Below are 13,972 nucleotides of genomic sequence, written 5' to 3' on the forward strand. Positions count from 1 at the left end.
CCAATCAAAAACCAGTTCAGATGATTCAACCAATCAAAAACCAGTTCTGATGATGCAACCAATCAGAAACCAGATCTGATGATTCAACCGATCAGAAACCAGTTCTGATGATTCAACCAATCAGAAACCAGTTCTGATGATGCAACCGATCAGAAACCAGTTCAGATGATTCAATATGTTTTATGTTATGTAATCATGTAAAAAATTGTTCTGCTAAACCATTTAAAGCACTAAGTTGATTTAATTTCCATGTTCATGATGAAAACTCCTGAGGACTCTGAGACATTTTTCAGGATCAGATTTGGCAAAAAGAAAATCTGTTTTCAGGAAACATTTGTTCAAATTTATCAACTGCTGCCTTAAAATTCTGTTATAGTTTATTATTATCATGGCCAGTTTGAGCATCTTAGTAAATAACAGATGTCTGTTCGAGCAACCAGTGGCGTTCGAAACACACCCGGAGAAGAACCTGTTGGAAGGACCGTTAACTCTGAGCTTTGATGCGATCAGAGCCACAGCACCTTCCACGCCTGCTTTCATGTTAACTTGTCCCATCGGTGTCGGCTCCATGGAAAATCTCGGCTCATCTGCAGAATCTCTTATCAAGCACGAGCAGAAAGTTGCTCCGAACAGCTAAGAAGCCCGGTGTCCAGCCATCTGTCACTGCGGTGGTCCGGCGTGATTCACTGAGCCACGGCAGCGTACCTGTAGGCCTTGGGTACGGCGCCTCTCCTCTCCGGTGCCAGAAGGACTAGCTGCTACAGAACCTGGGCCTGACTTCAGCTGCAGCAGATGGTAAGAGTCCACAACCCACACACGTACAGATCCAGATCATTTTCCCACACAACATACAGCGAGCACATGTTCTGCGCCTTAAATGCTCCGAGCAACACGTGTACAACGACTCGCAGCGATGCTGGCGCTCAACGTTTGATTCCGTCTGTTTAAAGTCGAGTTAACTCGCTTCATGTTCAGCTTGATCTCAGAAATAAGACCCACTGTTTATCCTCACATCCGTTCACTCATTAACCAAGAAGTGAGCGGGAAACAAACTGCTGCAGGTTATTTTCGTCCTGTGGAGGCAACGGCAACAAAACGCTGCGGAGAAGCGGCGAGACTTCAGCCTGATGAGTTCAACAAGAGAAGTCCCCGATGAGCATGTGGAGCCACCGGAGACGTGTCTGATCACAGTCCAGTCCAGAGGAGGGTTTAAATCTTTCCTTCACACGTTTGTCTTCATGGTTTTATCTTTCTGTGGTTCCGCACACTTTAGCTAGAAGCTAAAAGTATTCAAGCACTAGCTAAAGATTAGGGATGCGCAATATTATCGACATGGTATCGGCCGATATTAACGATAAAGTTAAATATCGGACATTCCATCAAAACTCACCGATATGCAGTAAACCTACAAAGCTCTCAACAACCTAGCTCCATCGTATATTACAGATCTTATTGTTCCATATTTTCTTAACAGAGCGCTTCGCTCTCAGACTGCAGGTTTACTCGCGGTTCCTAGAGTTTCCAAGAGCAGAATGGGAGGCAGATCTTCCAGTTCTCAGGCTCCTCTCTTGTGGAACCAACTTCCAGTTTCTGTCCGTGAGGCTGACACATTGTCCAGTTTCAAGACTTTCCTTTTTGATAAATCTCTATAGCTAGGGCTTTAAATAATTAATTTAATTAGTTAGTGCTTTAATTTGTTCTGTGGTGGACGTGGTCTCCAGCTACAAGTACCTGAGTGACAACCTCAGCAACAACGCCACCAGCCTGATGAAGAAAGCTCATCAGAGACTCTACTTCGTCAGGCGGCTGAGACGAGCTGGTCTGGGAAGCTCAGTCCTCACCTCCTTCTACAGGTGTGCAGTGGAGAGCATCCTGTGCTCCAGCATCCACGTGTGGCGTGGAGGCTGCACAGCTGCAGAAAGAAAAGCTTTGCAGAGAGTGGTGAAGGCTGCACAGAAGATGTTGGAGTCAGCCTCCCCACCATCACAGATATCTACACCTCCAGAGCCTCCTGCATCACGAAGGACCCCACTCACCCAGCACACATTTTTTGCCCCGCTCCCCTCAGGAAGGAGGTTGAGGAGCATTAAGTGTAGAACCACAAGACTGAGGAACAGCTTCTACCCTGAGGCTGTTAGACTCATGTTCAAGCTGCTGTTTAATTCACCGTATTACATTAAATTCATTCATTCAGTCTTTATTTATGCAGCTTAATCCCATTGAGCCTCGGGGAATCATTTACAAGACCTATTATATTATATAAATTATTATTGTTTAGCATATATCTTAGATCCTTGTGTACCGTTTCTTTTTTATACTTTATATTTTTGCTATTTTTGTGTATAACTGGGACTTTGAGTTCACAGTTTCGTTCCACCACATGTGATGAGTATGACAATAAAGAAAGTTGAAGCTAAATATTTTTAGTAGAGATGCACGATATTGGATTTTTGGCCAATATCTGATATGCGATATGTTAAAACTTATTTGGTCGATACCATTTTTTTTTTTTTTTCCTAGACCTACTTACAGAGACTACATAGTCTTCTCTGCTGTGGAATTAAAATACATTATTCTGCGTGTTTTTTGTCAGTCTGGTCTGCTACCAAATACAAAAGTCAAAAAGAGGAATGGAAATGATGTAACACTTCAACTTGGATTATGTTTAATGTCAAATTTATTCGTGACATTTACTCTCTCTAACACAATGACAACACTCGAACAGCGCCAATTTGTAAACTTTCCCAAAACTCAACCTGTTCACAAGCGACAAGTGAAAAGCGCAACAGTAGTAGTTCATTAATAGATATTCTTAGTTTCTTAAATTAAAAATGAACTTAAAACAGAAGCTTTTTACTGTGTATCGGTGAATTTTGATGGATTGTCCGATATTTAACTTTATCGTTGATATCGGACGATACCGATACCGTGTCGATAATATCGTGCATCCCTAATTTTAACTAGTGCTTGAATACTTTTAGCTTCTAGCTAGTGTTTAAATATTTTTAACTATCTTTATCTTTTTGATAATTTTAGTCTCTGCTGTGCTGTTTTTTCTTAATAACCCCAGTCTACTTTATTTTTATTATCCCATCACGTGTTCTTGCACGATAAAACAAACCCTGCAGAAAATAATCCAACTCTGGACCACTCTTTGTAATCCACCATGAAGAAGAAATCGAAGCCCATTAGAAGAAGCAGCGTAAAGCTTTATTTTGCTTTATGTACAGTATTTACAGTATGATACAGCATCGTTACAGGTTCTGCTACAGTCAGGATTGCACGGTTTCGGGGTCCGGCCTCGGCGGTCGGGTACCGGGGTCATGAGTACAAAAGTTGCAGCTCACGTCTTTGGCTTCACTTCAACAAGGAAACGTAAAGTTCTGTCCGAAATGAAATTTCGTTGAGTCCTGAGTCCTGTTCAACATTTTTAAAAGATGTCTTACTTTGTTCAGAGATGGGTGCACCCTTTACTCCTCAGTCTTGAATCTTGAGGTCTCCAGAGGAGGTGACAGCCCGGCGACGGCGAGGAGAGGATGAAGATTGCACAAGAGATAGACGGCAGTGAAAAGAGGGGAAGTGACAGCGGCGGAGGGAGACGGGAGCCGAGGTGAGAGGATGGTGTAATGATTAGATCACAGATAGCCCTGAGCTCTCCTCCGATCCCCCGACGGCCTGCAGCTGGAGACGACCCCCGCTGTCAGAGCTCATCTGGCAGGAGGAGGAGGAGTGGATAAAGAAGCCTGAGTCACATCTGTGCCTCTTTTTAGGCTTTTCCTGAACAAGTCTGAACGTTCTTGAGATGCAGGGACTATACTCAGACATCCTCCAGCTCTCTCTGGTTTTAGTTTGCATCCGTGGCCGTCGCAGCAACAGGTCTGGAGCTGCCTCCTCCAGTCTCTCCACCTCCTGAGCAGATGATGTCATCTCCAGGACGAGGAGCTCCGTTTAGGATGCTGCCACCTAGTGGTGACTGATGGAACTGGAGCTCAGAGATGTCAGGACGGACGTTAATGGGATTCTTAAACCAGCTCCTTAAAGGGGTGTGTGTGTGTGTGTGTGTGTGTGGGGGGGGGCACAGCTCTGGCAGGCTCGAACATAACGGCTCCATTAACGCAGCTCTTCACATGAAACGCTCACGGAGCCTCGCTGGCATCGACACAGTGGAGGCAAGGGAGGGAAACGTTAAACGACGACGGCCTCAGGGAAGTTTTGGTTCACCACGAGCTCGGAAACCTCCACGTCACATTTCCACGTCTCTTACGATTCAGATTAAACAAAAGGTCCAACATTGTGTAAAGATGCGTGAGGCCAGGTGGGAACAACAGAAGTATCTGAAAACTAAAAGTCCTGGATCGCTTCGACAGCAGGCTGCGACCCGCAGACTGTTTGCTGTTTTTCTGCCCAAATTCTGAATCTCTTGAATAAAACCCCTAATATGTACCGAAGAGAAATTTGTTCAACCGCGGAATGAAGTCTCTGTTTGTGAAGCGATAAACAAACATGGCCGCCGGGGCCAGCTACTTTAGGAGCTTTTAGCCTCATCTTGTCGCTTCTGGATGAAGGAGGAGTTGGAATTAAAAAAACATTCACTGTTTTAATTTAGATCTTCTGAAGTGGGCTTCTGATCTAAACTTATGAATAATCAACATCTTACCTGTTGCAGATAGCTCTTTGAACAACAGTTTGGAGAGTTTATTTCTAAATAAATCTTTAAATGGTGTCAGTTTCGCATCATGTGGTTATTCCAACAGAAATTCTTCGATATTCCTGCAGGGAAAGCTACAGCTGCATATATGGTGGTGGCCATCTTGGATTTTGACGTGCCAACACAATTTTCATAAGGAACCTTTCTTACAGCTAAATGCAGCTTTTTTGTTTCTTCTTTCGGCTGCTCCCTTCTTCAGTGGTCGCCACAGAGAACTAACTCGCACGAAGACTTGGCGACTGTTTTTACGCCGGATGTCCTTCCTGACACAACCGAGCTACCACAGCTCTGAGTGGAGCAGAGATCTGCCATCTGGGGCGCAGGGGGAGCAGATGGTGGAGGGCCTTGTGATGGACCCATAGTGGGGCAAATGTTGATGGTCCGGGGGGTTGAACCAGCGACCTTCCCTAACCTCTGCACCACCACTCCCCACTTGCACCTAAACGGAAGTCGGCACCTCACATTATTTTTTCAGGTTATCGTGCTCACAACACGGATGGACGGCATTTCCAACTCCCCCTCTTCGCTCTGCGATGGGGGACAAAAGTACTACACAGATACGTACTTTCAGGTACTTTCAGGTACTTTCAGGTACTTTCAGGTACATACTGTTTAGTCAAATTATATCTGACTTTCTGAGCAAAGGTTTGGTGACGAGGGGCAAAACTCCCACTACCGTATTTTCCATCGTAAATATCGCACCGCTCTATAAGTCGCATCAGTCCAAATACGTCTCATAAAGTGGGAAATGACGTAAATACGTCGCATCTATTACGCGTCACCGCTGACAACCCGGAAATTTGGGCCCATGTTGTGCCAGAATCGATTGGCTGCCGAATGGCGGCCGCGGGAACGTTCACGGGAGAACTTTAATAAGAATTTAACAAGATTAACAATTAAAAACAATTATTTGTTTGTTCGACTTTATAGTAAAGGTGTCTCAGTTGAACTTTCATTTCACCGGGGCGGCGCAGCGATATGAAGTTGATTTGACGGTTGCTCCAGGCGAGCTGGACGAAGGTGGCTTAGTATGGCAAGCCGATTGAATCATTAATAGCCACTTTTACCTATTGCATGTTACAACGGCATTCCATACTCGACTGCCATGTAGCAGCTGAAAATGGAAGTGTTCAATATTTTCAGTCAGAATGAATGAAAAATGAAAATTTGGTTTAAAAATATGGAGAAAAAACAAAAAGAAGAGCAGGGCATGTGAACTGTGCAAAAAACTGCGACTTATAGGGTGAAAGATACGGTACGTATACCTGGACAGAATCGAGCAGTAGCATTATAGAAGGAAGAAGGTGGACCTGTGATGGTGAGGAGCACCACAAGCAAACACCTTAAAGCTCACATGCAGGTCAGGTGACCGCGTTACACTTTGTACAAACTATTGTTCAAACTGGTTCATGACCATCAGCCCAACCACGAACAATCAGCCCTGTGCCGAAACTCTTACTGCAGGTGGTGAGCTGTTCATAATCCAACAGAACCCAACTTCAGAAGATCTGAACGCTACCTGGAATAAATCCATCCATCCAATCACTTTGATGTTTGAGGCAAAAAGAAGCAGCAAACGTCCAATTCAGCCGTCATCGTCGTGTTTGTTTCACGGTGAGACGTCTAAACGAGGACTGCGCTCGGCGCTTTAAAAGCCTAAAGCCTCAGGGAAGATCAGAGGATCGCTTCCAGCAGGGACGAGGAAAATCACGAGGCCGCGTCGCAGAGGAAACATGGAGGCGACAGGAAGAAGGGATCAATGGGCGCGGCCATGCTGCCAACACCAGCAGAGTGTGAAGGGGAGGAACGTGTGAGAGAAACTGGGTCGACAACGAGAACCTGCATCGATGGAACAAACAGGAAGGTCGGAGCGAGGCGCGGCTGAAGAAGTCTGGATTAGTCCCTCATGGAGAGGAGCGAGGGATGAACGGACGAGTGGACGAGCAGCCATCCAGGACTCATTCGTGACAGTTTTTGGTGACGCCAGACTTGGCGGGTGAGGAGGTGAGGGATGGATGGGGAGGGGGGGGGGCGTTCCCCGGCTGACAGACGCTCGCTCAGAGTCCAGCAGAGCCGTTAGCATCTGCAGCCAGCTGTAGCCCTTTCCTTTACCGAAGGCCGTCGGAGGCACCGGGGCGCCGCGGGGGAGCGGTAAACGCCAGGAGTCGTTCAGACGCTCGCCGTGGCAGAGGCTTCGTTCCACTCTTCTTCTGCTCAGGGCGGACGCTTCACTCCTCACCCTCCTCCACGTACGTGGATGGAAACCAGCCCATCTGACGGGAAACAGACGGGTCATCAGCCGGAGAAGATCCACACACGGCGGCTCTGCGGCCGGTGCGCTCACTTACCCTGCCGTTGACTTCGCCCCTCCACCAGCCGTTGGCTCCAGACTTGGTGTAGATCTTCACCACGTCGCCCTCCTGCAGCGACAGCTCCCGAGTGTCCCGGGAGCTGAAGTCGTACCGAGCGATGGCCACGCCGATCACTTTGGGGGCGAACACTGTAGAAACAAACGGGAAGAAACCACAAACTTTTGTTTCTAAAGATCCCACACGCTGACGAAAACACACTGATCTGTGGTGTCTGGACAGGAAGTAGGACGTTTCCAAAGCGTTCTCTTTTTTAAATGGCCAATAAATGAAAGTACGGATACTTCTAATCTATTGATGAGGGGTTTGTGGAGCGGTTATGAACAATTACTATCTTACCTGTGGTAGACAGCTTTGTGGATGACCTCAGGGATAATTTGGACCAGACCAATGAGCTAATGGAACCAGCTGCGACTCATAATTTTGAGAAATTGCGAAATTTATTTGTCAGTTCGGCTGAATTCGGAGTATTTGTGATGTGGTGACTGGTGCGCAAGTCATTTGAGACAATCATGACTTGTTTTTGTATTCTAGGCCGCCTCCACTCACATCGTACCCACTGATGTTTTTAGGCCTGGACATTCAGGACTGTACCCTCGGCTGTTTTCTGCTATAAAAAAAATTGTTGGTTGAGCTGAAACTGTCGGACTGAGAGCTTCTGCAGCTCCCAAGAAGAAAGGGAGTTCCACATTTGGAGACTCTGAACCACATCAGACCACGTAGAGACCACCTCAAGGCTGGTCCGAGCGGGGCCAAGAGCCAAGTGACTTTCAAATGTTAAACATCATCGTCAGTTTCATGTTCTTTTGTTGTTCCAGCAGAAATATGAGATTCTTGCAGGAAGTGCCCCACGCTGGACAGGAAGTGCTACAGCTAGCCCGTTGCTGCTAGTTGGGCTCCGTACTAAACAAGGAATCTTGCTTATATGAGCTTGACGCTTAAACTTCAACACTGCACGGCTCTTTAGTTAAAAACAGCCATTACTCCATCAGTCTGGTCAGAATTAAACTCCAACACATCATCCTGTCTACAACAGGTAAGATATTTACACAACCTCTCCATTCGATGTCAAACAGCAAAGTGGTTCCCAACCGTGGTCCTTGAGGAACACCGTCCTGCATGTTTTAATTGGTTCTCTGCTTTGACGCATCTGATTTGATTTTGGGTGATTAACAGGCGTCTGCTGAGGAAGTAATTAAATAAATGAATGTGTTGGAGCAGGAAACAGCTGAAACATGCAGGATGGTGTTCCTCAGGGACCAGGGTTGGGAACCCCTGAGATAACGGATGTGGTTTTAGAGGAAATAAAGTCCACACTAACTCAGTTCCTTTAACTTCTAGAGAAAAACATATTTTATATTTGTGAGTTTCTGAAATGGTCCAGATTGACAGTTTAGGCGTCTCAGTCCGGCGAGAGGCGGGTGGAGCTAGTTCTGACTACACCCCGACCAGCTGCCGGGTCGGTCTGGACCGAGCTGACAGGTGGAAATGGAATGTCAGAGCTCTACAGCCGGGCCGCGGGGACTGAATATCTACCACTGAGGAGCTCTGCGTGTTTGGACACTTCCATCTTCCCTTTGACGGGCAGACCTGCGAGCGCAGAGCCCAGAAACCTCATCTATCACCGTTCCTGGCGTTCACGTGCAAAAACACACACACGCACACACGCGACACGAGAAAACAGAGCATGCAGCGGTGAAATAACGTCCACAAACGAGGACGTGAGAGGTGGGAGGCTCGATGAGAGAGCGGAGGTTCATGCGATGATGCGTGCGGCGGCCTGCAGCGCGAGGAGAGGCAGATACCTGTACCTGACCAGAAGGGGGCGGAGGAAGGAGGAACAAAGCTGTAGCCGGCAGGAGTTACGAGCGAGAGGCCGCAGAGCAATGGAGCTATGGCGAGGGGGAGGCCCAGAGGATGTGAGGGAGGGGGAGGAGAAGAGAGAAAACATGGTTTCAAAAAATGTCTTTTCCAGCCATGTTCACGTCTTAAACCATTCGTGCCCCTCAGAGGTTTTCTTCTGTGATTTTTTTTAATCAAATCTAAAATTTGGCAACAAAAATCCACAAAAAAGTTTAATTACGTAATAAGTTTGCATCTTATTAATTGTTTTTGTAAACATTCAATGCTCGTGTCTGTGCAAGTTTGTGTCTGTTAGCAAAATATCTCATGAACCAGTTGGTGAACTTTAATGAAACCTTCGGGAAATATCCATCTGTTGTACGCCTACAACTGAATAACACTTGGAGCCAATCCAATTTAAGATGGCCGCCACAGCAAACTGACATTAGCAAACGCAAAAATGGCGACAGCTCAGCCAATTTTACATATACTGAGCTGAGACTTGGTGTGGTAGTAGCTGAGAGTTATCCCCGACAAATACTCCAAGGTCTAACGTGTCTCGCAGCATCACATGAAACTGAGCTTAACGCCATTTATGAGGTTTCAACAAAACGGCTGACCTCATCATAAGACGAGCTTAGTTTAAAACTCCGCCCCTTTAATGGAGGCTGGGCCTGAATGTGATGATTGTTGTTTCAGAAAAGTTAAAATTAGAGCTTTAAATTATTATTTTTTTCTACATTTGTACCTAAGTTTCACAAAACCAGTTACAGCAGGGGTGTCCAACGTGTGGCCGGGGGCCATTTGCGGCCCTTGGAGTGATATTGTGCAACGCATGACTGCAATTTAAGAATGGTGTCATTGTTGTCCGCAGCCAGATGAAGACCTTCTGCAAATTTAATTAACATGGAAAAAAATATCTTCTCAAAATGAGCGATATAAAGTACAAAACAAATCTTCGGCTATAATTAATCCTTTTTTTTTCCCATTTCATACAATGCACCACAAACTTTTACGGGCTTCTACCAAAAAGAAGATTTTTGGGTAATCATTCATGAAACTTGGCTAAATGTAACAAGAGTTTTCAAATAAATAAAAACGTAGTTAATTGAATAAGCAGTAGAGGAAAACTGGACTGTTTTAAAGGATAGTGCATCATCAATACAAATTGATCAACTTTATTTGTGTCCCTTCAAACCTGCTATGAATCTGTTTTAGCAACAATTTCTTCAATCACTCCAATCCAAAAGAGTGAACAACCCCCATTTCTGTCCCATCACAGAGCGAAGAGGGGGAACAGGGTTACCCTCCGTCAGTCTGTTGTGAGCCAACTTAAAAATAGGAGAGGTACCGACTTCCATTTTGGTGTATAGCTGGATCTAGGTGTAAGAAAGGCTCCTTTCGAAGACTGGGTTGCCACGTTAAAATCCAAGATGGCTTCTGGCACATATGCGTATATGTTGACGTGAGCTGGATAACTTCAAAAATAGGAAACGCTCCAACTTCCATTGTGGTGTGTGGCTGCATCTAGACGTATTGTGAAGTGTGTTCCAAGATGGCCACCGCCATATATTTATGTAAACCAGCCACCCCGTTGAGTTGTACCAATGGATTCGATCAGCTGGTCTCTCTATGAAATTGATCAATTGTTCTCAACAGGTAGTCAAGGTGAAGGAGAACCTCTTACCTCGACGGAAACATAACTGGATCTATGAGTTGGTGGAAATCTAGATTGTCGACAAATTGTGGAGAATGTGCCGAGCCTGGCTCTCAGACTCTGTGCGAACTATATGTGGTGCTGTATAAAAATAAAAAAAACGATAGTGGCCACGAACGGTTGGAAGGAATAAATCTTGGAGAAGTTGTAAACTCGACTTGGCGTAAGGAACTAAATTCGGCTGTTTGGAGTCGCCATGACAGAATGTACTAGCGAGACTGTTAAGGCAGACACGGACATGTACGTGTTCAGCCTGACATAAAAACAATGCGATATCTGAATCTGGACCTGGCCTTGGAAGGTGGACTATCTCAAATTTTCTCCTTGGAAGTTATGGAAACAAAGACGCTCTGTCCCACTCCCCACCCCTTCCCTTCTCCAAGGTCGTGGACCAGTGACCGAGCTGGATGATAAACAAACACCTCTTATCAGGACTATGGCTGGAGGTGGTGGCTCTGGACTGTGCTGTGCTACGACCTTCCCTCAAACTCAGTGCCTCCACTGGCCTCCCTCACCTCCCCTGGCACAGCAACCTAGGGGATGCGAAGGCGCCAAGGGCTGCGTCACTCACCTGGCGGCTGTGCTGGGACCCCCACCCCCTACCCACTCCACACCCATATGTGTTATGTTTATTTATGTTGCTTAGCAGTGTTTGTGTGAGAGCTCTTTTTTTATATATATCTCTCTTTGTTTTCTTCCCTTTTTCTTATCTAAGCAACACGGGCAGCAGATCTTAGAAGCTGTAGACCCCTGTACACTTCTGTCCATCTTTAGGACGACTGTACGGAAAGTAATTTCATTCTACTTCACTGTGCAAGGATAATAATATTTTAAAAAAGCATTCTGAAACTATGTTTTTTTAGTTTTTTATTGCTTAAAAGTATAGTTTCTGCAAATGACTGGCGTGGCCGATGATTAATCTTTGGGGGCCAAGGCCACCATTGGCCACCCCTAGCGAAATAATTCCCAAGCTAGAAAAGCTTGGGAATTTCTGTATACCCACTTAAAAGTGCCCAGTGATACGTAACATATCAATGGGCACGTGTCATTGATACGTTTTCGTAACAGTCTGTCTGTATGCAGCATTTGTTTATTAAATTCACTTACAAGGACCAGCGCAAACTCTTCACTGGTCCTCTCCGCTGTTCTGGTTCCAGTCCAGAAAAACACTCGTTTCCCAAACTACAAATATTCACATTCATATGAAAAAGTTCGGACCCCCCTGGTTCAAACTGTCTAAAGAACTCCCAGCTGAGACGCGTCTGAGCAAGACCGGCCCGAAGAGCGAGCGCACGGCCGCAGGAACACGCTGCGTTCTGGAACAGACGACGTGACCGAATCCTGCAGCTTTTCACAGAGCTGAAGATGAGTGTTAGAATCCAACGAGCAGTCGAGTGTGACACACACGTGCGCACACACCCATGCACACACACGCCAAAATGGTTTCCACGTGTCAGGGAGGAAGTGACACGTCAGGAGCGGGTCCGGCTGCAGAACAGAGGGCAGCACCAGAGCAGAACATGTTCGGACCGGAGCTGCCCGTTGTGCTCTGAGGCTGGTATTGAACCGCCGGACCCACCGGCCGCCTGCAGCCCGTTCAGGTTTCTGCTGCCTGGAACACGACGGCAGCAGGACTCCAACGAAACCTGATCATCATGATGTCAAAATATTGTGGGCAACTCACGTCGAGGTTTCAACTGTGTTCTTTAGCTTATATCAGCCGAATTAAAAGGCAAGCAGCTTAATGTCGCTGGGCTGTAGCATTAGCAAAACATCTCATGGACAACTGAACGTAATAAAACACTCAGAAACTAAGCAGCAGATTTACATCTTCAATTAACTTTTAACATCAACCAGATTCAAGATGGCCGCCACAGCTAATAGACGGTGACAAAACTGGCTTTAAATCAGCTAATTTTACAGACACTGAGCTAAAATTCAGTGTGAGCTTCATCCCCAACGCACAATTTGAACTTTGCCATAAACTATTGGCGTCAACCTTGACTGTTAGCAAAATATCTCATGAACCACTGGATGGATATTCATCAATAGATCTACATCTCATGAACATTCAGGGTCAACCTGATTCAAGATGGCTGCCACAACTTAACACTCTCAACACACTATCTGAGCGCTAGAACATCTCGCGGTCTTAATACAACGGTGCATGCAGTAGCAGCTAGCTGTAGCACTTCATGCAGGAATTGATTGATTTTGTTTGTTTGTTTGTTTGTTTTGTCGTTTTAGAGCCGCAGCAACCAACTCAAGTTGGTTGTGGCCGTTGGCTCGTCAGTCTGGTCATAAATAAAGTGTGTTTCTTTAAACTTCAAAGCTATCTACAGCAGGTAAGATGCTGCCTTCCACAGACTGATTTTCAACCTTAAACAACCAAACACAAGCGTCATTGTCGCTTCTTCAAAGCCTCGTTCTTCCTTGTTCTCTGAAACAAAACTTCCTTCTTGTGTTTTTTTGTTTGTTTTCGTGACAGAATCGTGGGGAATCACTCCTGAGTTGGCAGTTTGACAATGACGCGGCGTTTCATCTGTTGCTTGGTTTTTAAAACAGCAGCTCGTTAAAACCTCCGTTCTGCGTCGCGCGACCGTCTCAGAGGGTTCTTGGTGTTCCCTTTGATCCGGCCGGGGTAAACACCGGCGGAACGCAGCGAGGAGTCGGGTTAGAAGCAGTAATGACGGCTAGGGTTAGCTGAACGCGGGAATCATAATGTAGCTGCTTTCCAGTACCCGACAGCTGAATATGTCAGAAAAACATTCAGGACACGACAAAGAGCTGATCTGTTGAAGGTGATGATGGGGAGCGCTGAGTCGGCATTTAGACTCAAAGTCTGGATGTTTCTAAATCGTTCTTGTTATTCTGTAGGTTTTTCAGCACGCATCTCATTCTGCAATTGTTCTATTTGAAAAATCCTTAAATCAAAACGTTCGGCTCATTCAAGACATTCCTGCTGTGGCTTTTGGTGTTGGTGCAACTTTTACTTTTTGAAGTATTTAGCTTTGTCGGCCATGTTTTTCTCATTGATAATGAATGAAGCTCTCTTCACGCCCTCCGAACACTTTAAGCTGTTTTCAACCGTTTACTGCTCACTTATGCTTTTGTTATGGTTCATCTTCTTTCTGCTAATCTCAGCTTCCATCAGCTCATTTAAATATTTTCAGCTAATTTTCTGCTCTTCTCAGCTTCTTTCTGCTAATTTCCGCCTCCATCAGCTCATTTCAGCATTTCAGCAAATTTTCTGCTCTTTACAGCTTCTTTTTGCTAATTTCCGCCTCCATCAGCTCATTTCAGCTCATTTCAACTAATTTTCTGCTCTTCTCAGCT

General features: G+C 45.7%; 1 protein-coding gene across 1 annotated transcript in view; it reads right to left on the reverse strand.

Moving 5' to 3' along the window:
* Positions 1-6,808: 6,808 nt before the first annotated feature.
* LOC119426427 (guanine nucleotide exchange factor VAV3) overlaps positions 6,809-13,972 on the reverse strand; it is a 25,171-nt gene continuing 18,007 nt past the window's right edge. Inside the window, exons 9-10 of the mRNA XM_037693988.1 lie at positions 7,057-7,208; positions 6,809-6,981 (exon numbers count right to left, since the gene is read on the reverse strand). Of these exons, the coding sequence (XP_037549916.1) occupies positions 6,937-6,981; positions 7,057-7,208 (197 nt within the window). The 3' untranslated portion in view covers positions 6,809-6,936. The remainder of the gene's footprint in view (positions 6,982-7,056; positions 7,209-13,972) is intronic.

This window comes from Nematolebias whitei, chromosome 20 (genome assembly GCF_014905685.2).
Source record: "Nematolebias whitei isolate Nwh7 chromosome 20, NemWhi1, whole genome shotgun sequence".
NCBI lineage: Eukaryota > Metazoa > Chordata > Actinopteri > Cyprinodontiformes > Rivulidae > Nematolebias > Nematolebias whitei.